Raw genomic sequence first — 14,771 nt, 5'->3', positions numbered from 1 at the left:
TGGCTGTTTCCGTACTCCCAGCCGCCTGGGAGAAGGAAAGACTGGGGTGAGGGGGCCCCATTCTAGAGATAGGTGCATTTATTGGGCATTTATGCCATATCCTGTGGCTGTGCCATAAATGTCCGAGATGGGAATACCCCTTTAATACCTGAAATAGGCCAGTTCTTAAGGGATTAGAGACATGAGACCCTAAAACATTGCTTGCTATGGGTTAGAGTGATGGAGTGAGATCCGGTACGAAGAGGTTCTAAATGAAATCTTGCATACAAACAAATCTGTAAGCATCACTCATATGTATTTACTTGCATTCAGTGGCTTAACACGTTAGCGACCGCCCAACATCTTTTGACGGCAGGCGGTGCATGTGCTTAGTCTACAGCGATGTCTTTTGGTGTCGCTGTAGAAGAGACTGATGAGCGCTCATCCTCTAAGCAGGAGCTGTAACGTACATAAATAAAGTTGTCCCTTAATAAGATTAAAAAAATAACAAAAAAATAAATAAATAAGAAAAAAAGTCCAAAAAAAAAGGTAATTATTTTGCATAAAATATATTTTATTGCACATACACTAAATAAAAAACAAAAAACCTGCACATATTAGGTATCTAAATGACCGGAATAACCTGAAGAATTTATCTAATAGATTATTTAGCATAAAACGTGAACGGGGTAAAAAATAAACAAGAAAAACTGTCAAGAATCGCTTTTTCTTATATTAACGCTGTAAAAATAATTGTTTTCTACCTCCAAACGATGAAAAAAAAAATACAATCTCTCCTGCATCAAACAAGGCCTCATATGGCCACGTCAATAAAAAATAAAAAAGTTATGGCTGCTGAAATGCAGAGAGGTAAAAACTAAAAAATGTAGCTGGTCATTAAGACCTTTTCAGACCCGGTCATTAAGGGGTTAAATAATGTCAGCTGCTACAATGATTACAAAACAAATCGGTCATAAAAATCTGCGGTTCTCAATTACTTACCCAGCATTTTTTTATGTTTTGATTGCTTAGACTTCATTTTCTGGGCTCTTTTCAGCATCAGTTGTGCAGTAGATGCATCTTTAAACCCCCTACAGGAAAAGATATATACATACATTTAAGTGTTGAGCCTCATGAAGAAACATCAAGATATAGTAAAAGGAAGTATTTTACATACCACTCCTGGGAAATTTTTTCTTCTTTCTCCGATTTGAGGGAAACCTCAGTATTGCATCTCATGCTATGCACATGTGACAGATTTTGTTTCTCCGACCTGACATCAGATGAAATAGTAGGCCAAATCAGTTAAAAACGAGATGTACTAAGGCTTTGTAGTCTAAAGCTGGTCCAACTAACTGTTTATGCATTCCAAAATCTAAAATAAAATCTACTTTAAATAGTGGTGGAAAGCTTTATCGTGAAAGGTTCTAAAAGTCTGTTAACATTTTGAAATGTTTACATTTCAATTACTTAAAGAACATTTCAAAAATTACCGTCAGCGCACAAATCCTGTTCTGCACAGTAAAAACATCCATATCTATATCTAGATATAAAGACAAGTTCCTCCACTTCATACAAGCACTGGATGCATGTATATAACTGAATAGTCTACCATCCGCATTCTTTCAACTGGTACATGGTGTTAAGACATGAATGACAATAACAATATATAACAAAGATGAATTCTAGACTCATGTGCTGACGGTTATTACAAAGACAATTACATATACTATAGTAGCACACAAGTAAATTCGATTTTTTCTTTTTTAAATCGTATACATACATTTTTGTAAATAAGTATATTTCAACTATGTATATTATCTTATTTTGTGTAATGTAGTCTTAAAATTCCTCCAAACTCTTATGTACAACACTGAAGTTTGTATTTGTTTTAAGCGTTTCACAAATTCACGAGCAAGCAAATAAACTTGTTGGCAATAGAATAATGTTCCATTTCTTTCTGGAAAAGTAACTTTCTACTTATTAAATTAGTTTTAGCTGTTTATTGGATTTAGCTGTCAGAGAACCTCTTTAAAAACAGAAATATGGTGAAGTTGTTGCTTCTCTCGGCCTCCTAGCACACATCCTTGTGGTTTTCTTACCGGTTTGTCAAGTTGTCAGGGAAATATCCTGTATCATGTAATTCTGCATATCTTTGAATTTAAAATCTATTGTATTTTCTATTGGTTTTTCTATTTTCTTTTGGTTAAAATCTGAATAAAAATGAAACACTAAACCACAGGGTCTGCAGGATTGGCCACATGTTGCTGAAAAAAACCAGACAAGATGGTCGAGGGGGTATTACAGCTAATAACATGTTTTTGTGCACTTAAAAGTAAAGTGTACTTATATGTAGATGGCTGCTCCGGCGGTTAGGTGCACCATTATGCCCCTTTCCACTGTTATTCATGTCAGTAACGTGATCATGGCACTCTGTTCTTCTATCAGAGGGCATTACAATGGTCGGGTCAATTACACAGCCCGAACCCCTACATCTTGCCACTCGAAAGCAGGAAGATGTATTTGGCATAGTCTGATGCACCAACCACTGGGGGAGTGATAACTACAGAGACGGGTGGTTGGAGCCGCTGACTACCAAAGAATAGCCGGAGCTAATGTAATTACGTGACTGGTGCTGATAACGGGGAACAGGGTGGAACGGCGCATTTGACCACCGGAGCGGCCACCTATATATAAGTAACTCTCTCTTTATATTTAAATGAGCAAAAACATATTAGCTGGAAAAGCCCTTTAAGCCAAGGGGCAGCGCTTAGCTTTCTTGGTCTCTTTTTGCAGAGACAAAGGAGGAAGGCTTTTTATCCAGTCAGTTGCATTAAAGCTCATAGATTGTAAACTCTTGCTAGCACGGTCCTCAATCCTCCTGTCTTAATTGTAAATGAGCTTTGTCACTATGTAATATCTGATATTGTCTGTTTATGTTCCCTCTAAATTGTAAAGTGCTGGGTAATATGGTGGCGCTATATAAATAAAGATTATTATTAAAGTCATGGACAGGATTGTGAGAAGGAGGAGGATGGCTGATCTCCTAGGACGCACATACATTAATTCTTTATATATGTCTCACAGTTTAGATTACAATATGAGACAAAATACGATATAATAAAAAAATCCTAACGATTTTCTTCTAACATATTTCTAAATTTGGTGTTCCTTCTAAGAACACAACATAAACATGCATCCACAAACTTTAAACATGTATTTAAAAAAAATAATTACACTATAGTTCAGAAACATAACATGAAAGGTATAATTGCAAGGATGCTGTACTGGCTCATATAGTATTTATTAGGAAAATACATAGGGAAAGTTGGTGCTCATTGAAGCAAAAGCATGTCCACAGGCTATGTTACTGTACTGTATGAGTCACCCACCCAGTGGCGGATCATCATGCCCGGTGGCGTCGCTAGCGCCCCGGCGCTAGCGGCAGCCACTTTCATTTGTATCGGAGTCCTCAGGACTCAGACACAAATTAATATTATAGGCTGCAGGCCACGTTAGGCCTGTAAGGAGCTGGGAAGACTCCCTGCAGTACCTCATCACAAGGGTCTGCGCATGCATCTACTCCGGAGGATTCACATGCGTCCAGCTGGAGCAGCCGCCATGGGGCGAGGTTAGTGAAATATATATATATTTTTTAGGTGGGGGTAGCACTGTGTATATATTCAAGGAGGGGGGGGGGGGTGCTCTGTTACACTATATACAAGGGGGAGTGCTGGGTGGGCCTATATACAAGGGGGGGGTTGCGCTGTGTGGGCCTATATACAAAGGGGGGGGAGTGCTCTGTGACACTATATACAAGGGGGGAGCGCTGTGTGACCCTATACAAAAAGGTTGAGTGCTGTGTGCACTATATACAAAGGGGGATCGATGTGTGCACTATATACAAGGGGGGAGAGCTATGTGGCCGTATATACAAGGGGGGAAGCGCTGTGTAGCCTTATATACAAGGGGGGGAAGTGCTGTGTGACCCTATATACAAGGGGGGAGGGGAGCACTGTGTGGCACTATATACAAAGGGGGAGCGCAGTGTGCACTAAATAAAAGGGAGGAACGCTATTTGGCCCTATATACAAGGGGGAGCGCTAAGTGGCCGTATATATGCAAGGGGGGGGAGTGCTGTGTGGCCCTATATACAAAGGGGGAAACGCTGTGTGACACTATATACAAGGGGGGAGCGCTGTGTGAAACTATGTACAAAGGGGGAGGACTGTGTAGCACTATATACAAGGGGGGCTGTGTGGCGCTATCCACAGCGGTATGTGTGTGGCGCTCTTTACAGGGGGGGCTCTGTGGGCCTATTTACAAGAGGGGGAGGGCTGTGTGGCGCGCTCTACAGGGGGGGCTGTATGGCGCTATCTATAGGGGGCTGTGTGTAATGCTCTCTACGGGGGGGATGTGTATGGTGCTAGCTATAGGGGGATGTGGGATATATACAGGAGGCTGTGTGTGGCACTATGTACAGGGGGCTGTGTGTATGTGGTGTAAGGTATTATTATATTCAGGCACGCAATGTTTGGTGCTATTATATTTAGGGCCACAGTATGTGGCACCATGGTAATTTTATTTTCGTTTATAGGTGTGGAAATGTTGGAAAAGTAAGGAGCTGAAAACATCTGAGTGGCAAATTCTGCAGAAATGGGTCATGGTTGGGAGAAGTCGTCATGAGCTCTAGACCGGATGGAGAAGAAAAGAGGAAAAAAAACTACTAGAATCTGAGACGTCGTCACCTGTGAGTCACTAGATTTATAGAGAATCTGTCACCTCTCCTGACATGTTTATTATAGGAAATCCTTGTATTTCACAAAAAGTCTTTCTGCAGTCCAGGACTGATAGACCATTCCCCTTGTCAGGAGGATGTGTCCCTGCACAGTGTGATAATGTCAGTATGTAGGGACACAGCCCTGTGACAAGGGGAATCGTGACACCCATTTGTTAATGCTTGCCCAAAAAAGTAGTGTTAACAATAGTTACGGCGCGGCAGGGCGGTGGTGCGGAAGGGAGGCCCAAATTTGGGTAACAGCCCAGGGCCTATGGTCTACTTAATCCGCCACAGCACCCACCCACCAGCTGTGCAACAGGTTTGGTAATATTAGGACAGAAAGGTACAAAGCTGTCAATCATGGATAGCGGTTGGAGATCCACTTTAAAACCACATAATGTCCACATGATAGGAGAATCACAAATAAGAGCCCCACGTTCTTAGATTCTGGATAACAAACATCAAATTACATCTTATTAAGTGTCAATGTAATGCGCACAGACATATTACCTGCTACAAAAACTCTCTTTTTCATATCTATGTTCTTTGTCTTGTGCAGAACCCTCAGAGCCTGCCCAGGCTTCTTGTGGGAACCATGGTAAGGAGTATTCTCTGTCTTCTTCAGGGAGATATTTCTGGTGACAGGGAAATGTTGGACAACACAATTAAACATTTCCCAGACTTATGTTAAGAGTAAAGTAACCAAAACAATGCACCAAAAAAAATATATAAAATGTACGTCAGGCCCGATGTCAGCACCAAGCGAACCCGGGAAAGCGGAAGGACCCACTACCTTTGGCGGGGCCCACTCGGGTGCCGGGTGCTTTATGCTGCCCTCATGGCTGCCCTCATAGAAAGCACCACTCCCCCTCTGTAGATAGCGCCATTGGGGCTCTCCCTAGGAGTGTAATTCCCAGCCAGAGCGTTGCTGACGCTCTGGCTGGGTAATCTGCTCATGGAGAAGCCCCTGACATCACTATCCATATCTGGACAGTGACGTCAGGGGCTCCTCCAGGAGCGGAATCCCCTGCCTGAGCGTTGCCGATGCTCTTGGCAGGGATTCCACTCCTAAAGTGAGCCAATGCCTAGGAGTGGAATTCCCTCAGAGTGTTGCTGACAATCTGGCCAGGGATTCCGCTCCAGGAGAAGCCCCTGACGTCACTATCCATATATGGACAGCGACATCCAGGATTCCACTCCTAGAGGGAACCCTAATGGCGCTATCTACAGGGAGGGGGAATAGCGCTATCTACAGGGTGGGTGTGTGGTGCTGTCTACAGGGGTGGTGTGTGGCAACAGCTACAAGGCTGTGTGTGTGTGTCACAAGCTACAGGGGGGTGTGGCACTATCTACAGGGGGGTGTGGCACTATCTACATAGGGCATTTTGGCATTATCTACAGGGGTTGTGTGTGGCACTATCTACAGTGAGCATTGTGGTATTATCTACAGAGTATAAAGCAAAACAAATGGGTATGTATAAGGCAACGGGTATAACTGTCAAAGAATAGCCATATGAGTATGCAAAATAACCGTTTATTGAATACAAAAACACTACATAGAAGTTAAAACATTTAAAATAGCATAAGAAATGCCATGTACAAATCACTGAAGGAGGAATACCAGCATGATAAGTGGCTAGCAAATAGCTACCTCCTTACACTCACCTAAACCCCCAGAGCAGGCATCAGTTAGGCATCAGATCAGCATGTCCTATGTCTCAGGCTATATGGGGGAAAGAAAGGGGAAAGAAAACCCCACGCGTATCCCCTGAGGAAGCCACTTTGTGGCGATACGCGTGGGGTTTTCTTTCCCCTTTCTTTCCCCCATATAGCCTGAGACATAGGACATGCTGATCTGATGCCTAACTGATGCAATATTTTTACACACTCTTTTCAAGATTAATGCATTGCATGCCTGCTCTGGGGGTTTAGGTGAGTGTAAGGAGGTAGCGATTTGCTAGCCACTTATCATGGTGGTATTCCTCCTTCAGTGATTTGTACATGGCATTTCTTATGCTATTTTAAATGTTTTTAACTTCTATGTAGTGTTTTTGTATTCAATAAACGGTTATTTTGCATACTCATATGGCTATTCTTTGACAGTTATACCCGTTGCCTTATACATACCCATTTGTTTTGCTTTATACATAGTGGTTTGTAGGGTATGTGGCATGATATATGCAGTGCCTGCTAGTGATATACATGTATTATCTACAGAGGGCATTGTGCCATTATCTACAGAGGGCACTGTATATATGGGGGCACAAACTGGGGGTCTAAATTCTATATGGGGGTATAAACAGGACCTAACTTCTATATGGGGCAAAAACCGACGTTTTCCTTCCGCCGTGAGTTCCCCCACAAAGAAGGAGCCGGCCCTGATTTACATTATCTTAGTTAAACACTTGCCAATTGTCTGATGACAATATACAGGGCTGCGAAAAAGTATTTACCCCTCACCCGATTTCTTCTATTTTTGCTAATATGTCACATTTAAAAAGCCTTATAGAATTTTTGAACAGTGAAGTCAGGAGCAGTAAACTCAGGATAAATTAGCGTAGTCTACCACGTTATTCCATCCTCCAAAAAAAAGATATATTGACGTATACCAGCCCAACGGAGGTTAGAAGAACACTCATTTGGCCTCCGTCATGCTAATGGAGCCATATGGATGCGTGAATGAGGCCTTAGGCCATGTTCATACGACGTGTATTTCGGCGTGTAAAACGCATTAAAAAACCACGATTTAAGCTTCCTATTGACATCAATGGGAAAGTGTGCCGTTAGTGCCCAAGGCGTCAGGTCAAGTCTTTGTCGCCGAAAATACGCCTATTTCCAATAGTCAATAAAATATGCCAAAAGCGTGCGCAAAATGTGTAAAAAAACGCTATGAAAATGCGTTATAAACGCTTGTAGTTTAAAAAGCGCTTCACAAAAACGCTAGGGTTTTGGACACGTTTACACTTTTTTTTTTTTGAGCGCCGTGAATTCAGCACTGGGGCGAGATATAACACATAATAGAAGCAGCACCTGTGTCGCTCTCCTCTGCCCCCCTCTCTAATTCTGCTCCTTCCTCCCCCTCCATAGACTTCGTTGGGCAGCTGTAACTTGATCCCTTAGTGAGCGGATTCGTTGTCCTGTCTTGAAGGGAGTCGTGATCCCTTAGTGAGTCGTAACTTAGCCGTATAAGGGCTTGTTTTTTGCGGGACGAGTTGTATTTTTCAATTGCATCATTTTTGGGTACATATAATATATTAATTAACTTTTATTAACTTTATTTTAGGAAAGAATTGAAAATAAACAGCTATTATGGCATTGTTTCTCACTTTATAAATTTACGCAGTTCATCATGCGGCATAAATAACATGTTACCTTTATTCTATGGGTCGGCATGAATATGGGGATACCAAATACGTAGAGGTTTTATGTCTTCCTACGTTTGCAAAACAAAAACACTTTTAAAAAAAAATAAAAAATTACTTGTTTTTGCATCGCCACATTTCAAGAACCATAACTTTTTTTTTTCCATCGATGTAGCCATATGTGGGCTTGTTTTTTGCGGCACAAGGTGTAGTTTTCATTGGTAGTATTTTGGGGTACATGGGACTTATTGATTAACTTTTATTTTATTTTTTACGGTGGGAATGGGAGAAAAAAAGGAATTTTGACATTGTTTTTCGTGGTTTTTTTGGACGCGTCCACCCGGCGGTTTAATTAATGTGTTAACTATATTGTTTGAGTTGTTACGATCGCGGTGATACCATATATGTGTTACTTTTTTTTTTTTACACTTTTACTAGATAAAACTACTTTTTGGGGAAAAAAGTGGTTTTATTTTATTTTTACTGTAATCTTTTTATTTTTTTATAAACTTTATTTAACTGTCCCCACTGGGGGACTTCACCATGCGATCTAATGGGCTAATAGGCAGATGCTGAAGGCAGACCTGGGGGCCTTTGTTAGGCCCCCAGCTGCCACGGAAACCCAACAGCTCCCCGCGATTTCTTTGCGGGGGCGCCGATGGGGTGACAGGGGGACGCCCTACCTCTGTCAAACACATTAGATGCCACTGTAGCTTTTGACAGCGGCATCTTATAGGTTAAACTGCCGGAATCGGAGCGCGCTTCCAATCCGGCAGGAGCTAGGCTATGTATAACAACCGTGCTCCTGCCTCTGATCGCGTCGGTACACCCGATCAGAGTGACGGATATATCCTTCGCTATGCGGGAACTAACACCTGCTGGTAACGGAAATATCCATCGCTTGTCGATAAGGGGTTAAGCAAAGTCTGTTGAAAAGTTTGTGTCCATTTAATATCTCAAATGGTACAATGGATAGACAACCTGTAAGAATGATGGGCCCACGACTTCACAAAACATCAAACTTTATCAGTTAACTGCCAATACTGCTACCCTAACTGCCTAAGTGGGCCAAGTTGCAGCAAAAGCGTACAAGCTGATAGAGAATAAAATATTTATTTTCTACATTTCACCTAGAAAAAAAGTAACATTAAGACATAGCAGTAAATCCACACAGAGTTTAGAGTAGTGGTGGCAGACTGCCATTTATGGTAGTCTGTGTTCTGTCTAATACCGCAGTAAACCCATGTTGCGGTAAAACAGTACTCCTGATATTACTGGCATTGACAGCAGTAATTTCTGTTGCCATTCTTTCAGTGTCTAGGGTCCAAAGTTGAGCAGTTAACATCAGGAGAACATTAGTTGGTTGGGTATAAATATTGGTGTTGCAATGACCTTTTGGCACGTGACTTTCCCATTACCAAGAACAAAACATACCAAATATTTTAAAGCTGCCAGTTGTTTTACATCAACATGTAGAAAAACTCCATTTGTAGAGTATTAGATGCATTTTTGCCCAAAAATTGAGACATACAATAATTTTTGAGTATAAAATATTAACAAAAGTTAGACTGTTGCTGTAACCTTGAAGATACGCAGCTGTTGATAGAAGATTTTTACATTGTTTGTAAATGCTACATCAAATAGTAATTTCTCATCCACTGCCAGAAAAACAGCTGCCACATATCAGATATGTATTTTTTCTTCATTTTTTATTTCTTTCTTAACGTTGAGCTACTGTGAAACAGTTTTGAAAGAAATCCAAAGCAAAGAAAGACATAAAATAAAAGAAAAATAGCAGCTGGGGAGGAATAGAAAGTCAGTGGCATCTTAAAACAGGTCAATAAATCACTGTGGCATACTGTGGAAAACTTCACTGGATGATGAAAGGCTAAGACATCATTACCTTTAGTCGTTCTGGTTTACTGAAGTGATGTAGCGCTCCAGAATGGAGAAGAGCAGAATCTACTGACCAGCCTTTTTCCAAAACATTCTTAAAGAAGAAACAAAACACTTGGTACAAAGGCAATTTGAAAAAGGCTTATTGCATCTATCTATCTAATCTATCATTAGAGATTAGATGGTAATTTGTCTTTGACATTTATGGTCTGCACTATTATTTTTGGTGTTTACGTGACGTGGGTCTCTTAGGCCTCATTCACACAAACTCTTTTCATCATTTTAAAATGTATGTCTAAAACGTAAGTGCTAAACAGATGAGCCATTGGCTCCTAAACTGAGAGAGTCTCTCTCTCTCTCTCTAGTTGTATCTTGTGCTAAGACCGGAATCCGTCAGATCCGCGGGACTGACGGGTTCAGTGACAGCGGGTCCTGCGTGTCTCTAACACGCAGGATCCACCTGTAATCTATCACATCTAAGTTATGATATCAGATGTAATGGATAACAGGTGGATCCTGCATGACGCGCTTTCACTGAACCCGTCAGGCCCGCGGACCTCACGGGTACAGGATTTAGAGTAAGATACAGCTGCTCTCTATACAGAATACCCAGCAGCTGTATCACAAAAAGTAAAAATATATTTCAGTAAAAACTAATTTGAAAGTTGCACCAAACACACTGACATGTACACACATATATATATATATATATATATATATATATATATATATATATATATATATATATATATAAAAATTACTTGAAAAAGTTTAAATAGCCTTTAAAGGGGTAGTCCGACGGCCACTGACAAAAAAAAACAAAAAACTCCCCAAACACAACTGAAATGCTTCCCTAGTGTTAATATCTCCTTCGCTATCTAATAAACACATTTTAGGAGGAGTAACTTACCCCCGATATCGCGGCTGATACGCTCCTTCACTTCCTGTTTGAAGGTGGGACTTGGGCGCTTCAGAACTATATATCCCGTCATGCCTTTCTCTGGTTTCTGCAGCCTCATCCCCACTTTCTTTACTAATTGACCAATAGGTTTGCACCCACTACGCCCACCCCTGAGCTCTGTTAGTCCTCTCCAAAGAGACTTTCCCCAATAAAATCAAGTACTCCTGCATTTTCCACCAGCCCAGCCAAAATATGATACTATTACTATTTTCAAGGGAAAGCAGTGCCCAGCCCAGCCAACATATCATACAATTATTATTCTCAATGGAAAGCAGTGCCTGCTTTAACCCCTAAAGGACTGAGCCATTTTTTAAATTTTTTATTTTAATTTTTCACATCCCTGTCCTATTCAAGTGAATGGGACAGTGGTGCAATACCTTCCCCCGCCGCTACAAATGTAATGGCGCATGGTAAGTACGAACAGGGAGAAGAACAATGTAAATAATGAAGAGGCTGCGACACTTGTACAAACAACTGATGAGCAGGGGTGCCGACAGTTGGACCCCCTCTGATCTAATATTGATGGCCTATACTAAGGTTAAGCCATCAACTTTAATAATCCAGATAACCCCTTTAAGGACAAAAACTTATTTTAAATACGTGGTATTTCTTACTTCATCATATGCAAATTCATCCAAATTCACTTCTTCAAAGTCATCTTCTAGCTCTTCTCTATCAATACCAGCAAAAGCAGCAGCTAACTTTTTTCGTAAAAAGAATCCTTTCCAAGCTGCCTATAACAAAAAAATAAAAAAAAAGAAGAAATCACCGGATGTCATAGAAGAGGCATAGATCATCTCAAATACAGATTCTCAATGTTATCCCATTAGGAAGATAAAACATCTCTGAGCTTTGTTTAATAGCTCAATGATCTGTTTTTTGAACTTTATGTGACATCTAAAACTACAAGACAAATTAAATGCCTGCATGTGTCTGAAGCTAAGAATACCCAAGAGGGTCTCTTCAAGTAAGCCGAAAAGAATTCTTAAACTCCCCTCACTGCATGCAGCCCGGGTCATCTAATTAATAATTTGACAATTCCTTTAGGGTGTTTAAGAGCCTCGGGGAAAAGATGATACAAAGAGAAAGCAAAGTGTGTACTTGCAACCTTTAACATCCAAATTAGTGCGACTCAAACAAGCTCTTGTCTAAAACTTGTAGGGTTAGAGTGTCCGGCTATTTATAGAACTGAGCTATCGGCTATTCTTACCCTGACAATATGGTAGGCATACATTGTAAGCATCCTTTTTGATTTGAAAAATCTACCATGAAAAAGGAAAGGTGCAGCTTGTAAATGGGATGATTGTTGTGTTCCTCTAAGAAATAAAAACACAGCATCTAACTCATTTCACATGAATTTCCATAAGAAACAAGGATCCAGTGGTTAATATGCTTCCAAACAGACCCTATTACTCAAAATAAAACACTTTTGCTGCATTGCATGTATATGTCACTGTTCACATGTGGAAGTGCGATTTAAAGATGAAAAAAAGGGAAGGGCACAGATTGCAAGCTCTTCAGAAAAGACAAAAACTAATGAATGTGTTTGATAACAAGGAATACAGTTATGCCAAAATATCTTAGAAATCATGGAAGAAACTGTCCTGCCTGGTGATCTCTATATATGAAATGTCAAGGGCTGAATAATAATAAACAGAAAATTGCGACCATACCCCTTTACGATAAATGTTTGACAGGTCCCATCCCTATCTGCAGAATAGGAGTCCCATGTGTCCTTGTTGAGAATGAGATGGTGGCCACACAATGGGATCCAACTGGCGGCTAAAAACTGCCGCCACTATTTCAGTGCTCACCATAACTTCAGACTATGGCTTTCCTGCATGGCACATAGGGGAAGTGGTAGCCTAAGCCATCTCTAATCCTAGATGTCACCACAGCCTCCTCTTTAGATGGGACAAGTAACAGGCTGGTGAAGGTTCCTAGTCTCCGGTGGTTGCACATGCCCACATTCTCCTTTATTACCTGCTTATCTTATTGATAAAGGACGTGAATTGTAGTATTACATGGAAGTGATTTAGATAAATGTAATACATGGACAGCTCAAGCCAGCCACAGATGGAACTGCTTTTACAGATCGGCTCTCCGCTCTGGCTATTAGAGGGGGTCCCTTTATTTCTATTCTTTTACAGATGGAATCCCTGGTAATGCAAATTGAATATATTTTTTTTGTTGTTATTTGAAGCACCAACTTGAGTGTCAGCACATGATGGGCTGGAAATGATGTGGCAAAGTCCCGCCTAGGACCCTGTTACTGATGAACTAAAATACCAAAGTAACAGGTAATCTGCTGCCTGATTAAAGGACTTTTACTATACAGAGAAATCATATTTCTAATGGAAAAAAAACCAAAACACATCTGTACACACTATCAAAACTAGTCCCATCCTATGTCATTTACTGTGGTAGAAAAAACAAAAAAGTAGTGTTATGGATAAGCGCCTATAGATGCGGTAAACTGTCAGAAGTTGTGTCATTTAATGTAAAACATCTTAAATAGATCTTAGCAAATTGCTTATGTACGGTAAATATTTCACGTTCAGGCCAGATGAGCGATCTGCAAACATGCCATAAATGATAAGGCAATATATAGAAAAGAAGGCTGGTGTAAATTTACCTGTATTACCGTGGCAGCTTGTTGTTTGACCTCTGATGTCTTAGCATGTCTACATTTCTTATGCAAGGATCTTCTTCTGCTGCAAAAATGACGCCATGCTGACTGTATAACAGAGGCAGCTTCATGAAGCTTTGTGTAATAACTGATATCTCTCCGTATCACATACCCTCTCCATTGAGACTGGATAAGAATGGCGGCACAGCTGCTTGTGCAAAAAACAGTAGACAAGTCATAAATAAGAAATGTGATAACTGTTAGGATATGTTCACATGAGGCCAATACGCCTGAATATCCACACCAAATTGTGCTCACGGCGGAAAACAGCTAACAAAAAGAAAATATCTATACTAACCGCTGCAGGCTCTCCCATAGCAATGTGTCCGTGCTCCTCCTGCTGGTCTCTGTGCAGCCGGCCCTACTGCAGCCAATCATTTGTGACGAAATGTCATCCGATGTACAGAGACAGGGACGCATTGCTAAGGGGGCATCGGGAGTTGAGAGTACAGTCCTTTATTTTTTTTATTATAAACTTTGAAAACAGTGGCTTTTTTTGCAGTTTTTGAAAATCCGCAACAAATCTGCAGCAATTTTGCAAATAAATCGACGTGTTGCAGATTTAAAATCAGTACAATTCAGGCATGTATTCTGAATGGATTTTTTTCTGTATATGAGATTTTTTCACATCTCACCCACTTTGCTGCTACTATCAATAATGCCGATTCTCCACATGAAAAGTCTGCATGGAAAATTTGCAGCATATCCGTCCCATGTGAACAAACCCTTATTGGCATTTCCAGCCTTGTTATCCATTAAGAAGTATCTCTTTACAATGACAAAATGTGATGACTTACACAGTACAACACACTGCTATGTCAGTGAGCTACGTAAAAGGATTGTCCCCCTTCCAGAATGTGGCTGCCCCAGCAATTAATTGTTTGCCACAAGTCCAGATATTGTAACCCCTAGCTACCAGCAGTTATCACTAGATGAAACTGTGGGCAGCCACACATTTACCCTGCAGCGACTGCACTAGTATGAATTGTAGTATTATATTCAAATAAATAGGAGACTCTGAGACCCCTAGCTCATAAAGGAGGGTCCTCAGTGGTTGACCGCTGTGACGTCCACATGCCCTAATAGGTCATAGCGTTCGGAGTG

At 40.8% G+C, this 14,771-nt stretch overlaps 1 protein-coding gene across 2 annotated transcripts in view; it reads right to left on the bottom strand.

Annotated features, from left to right (window-relative positions):
• LRRIQ1 (leucine rich repeats and IQ motif containing 1) overlaps nucleotides 1-14,771 on the bottom strand; it is a 191,920-nt gene that overhangs the window by 70,458 nt on the left and 106,691 nt on the right. The window contains exons 16-22 of one of the 2 annotated variants that reach the window (XM_075856802.1): nucleotides 13,614-13,815; nucleotides 11,593-11,712; nucleotides 10,025-10,111; nucleotides 5,270-5,394; nucleotides 1,157-1,252; nucleotides 982-1,070; nucleotides 140-438 (exon numbers count right to left, since the gene is read on the bottom strand). In XM_075856802.1, the coding sequence (XP_075712917.1) occupies nucleotides 428-438; nucleotides 982-1,070; nucleotides 1,157-1,252; nucleotides 5,270-5,394; nucleotides 10,025-10,111; nucleotides 11,593-11,712; nucleotides 13,614-13,815 (730 nt within the window). In that variant the 3' untranslated portion in view covers nucleotides 140-427. Of the gene's footprint in view, nucleotides 1-139; nucleotides 439-981; nucleotides 1,071-1,156; nucleotides 1,253-5,269; nucleotides 5,395-10,024; nucleotides 10,112-11,592; nucleotides 11,713-13,613; nucleotides 13,816-14,771 lie in introns of those variants that run through there. The other variant, XM_075856801.1, reaches the window with a different exon arrangement.

This window comes from Rhinoderma darwinii, chromosome 3 (assembly GCF_050947455.1).
Source record: "Rhinoderma darwinii isolate aRhiDar2 chromosome 3, aRhiDar2.hap1, whole genome shotgun sequence".
Taxonomy (NCBI): domain Eukaryota; kingdom Metazoa; phylum Chordata; class Amphibia; order Anura; family Rhinodermatidae; genus Rhinoderma; species Rhinoderma darwinii.
This window is presented reverse-complemented; position numbering and strand designations above follow the sequence as displayed.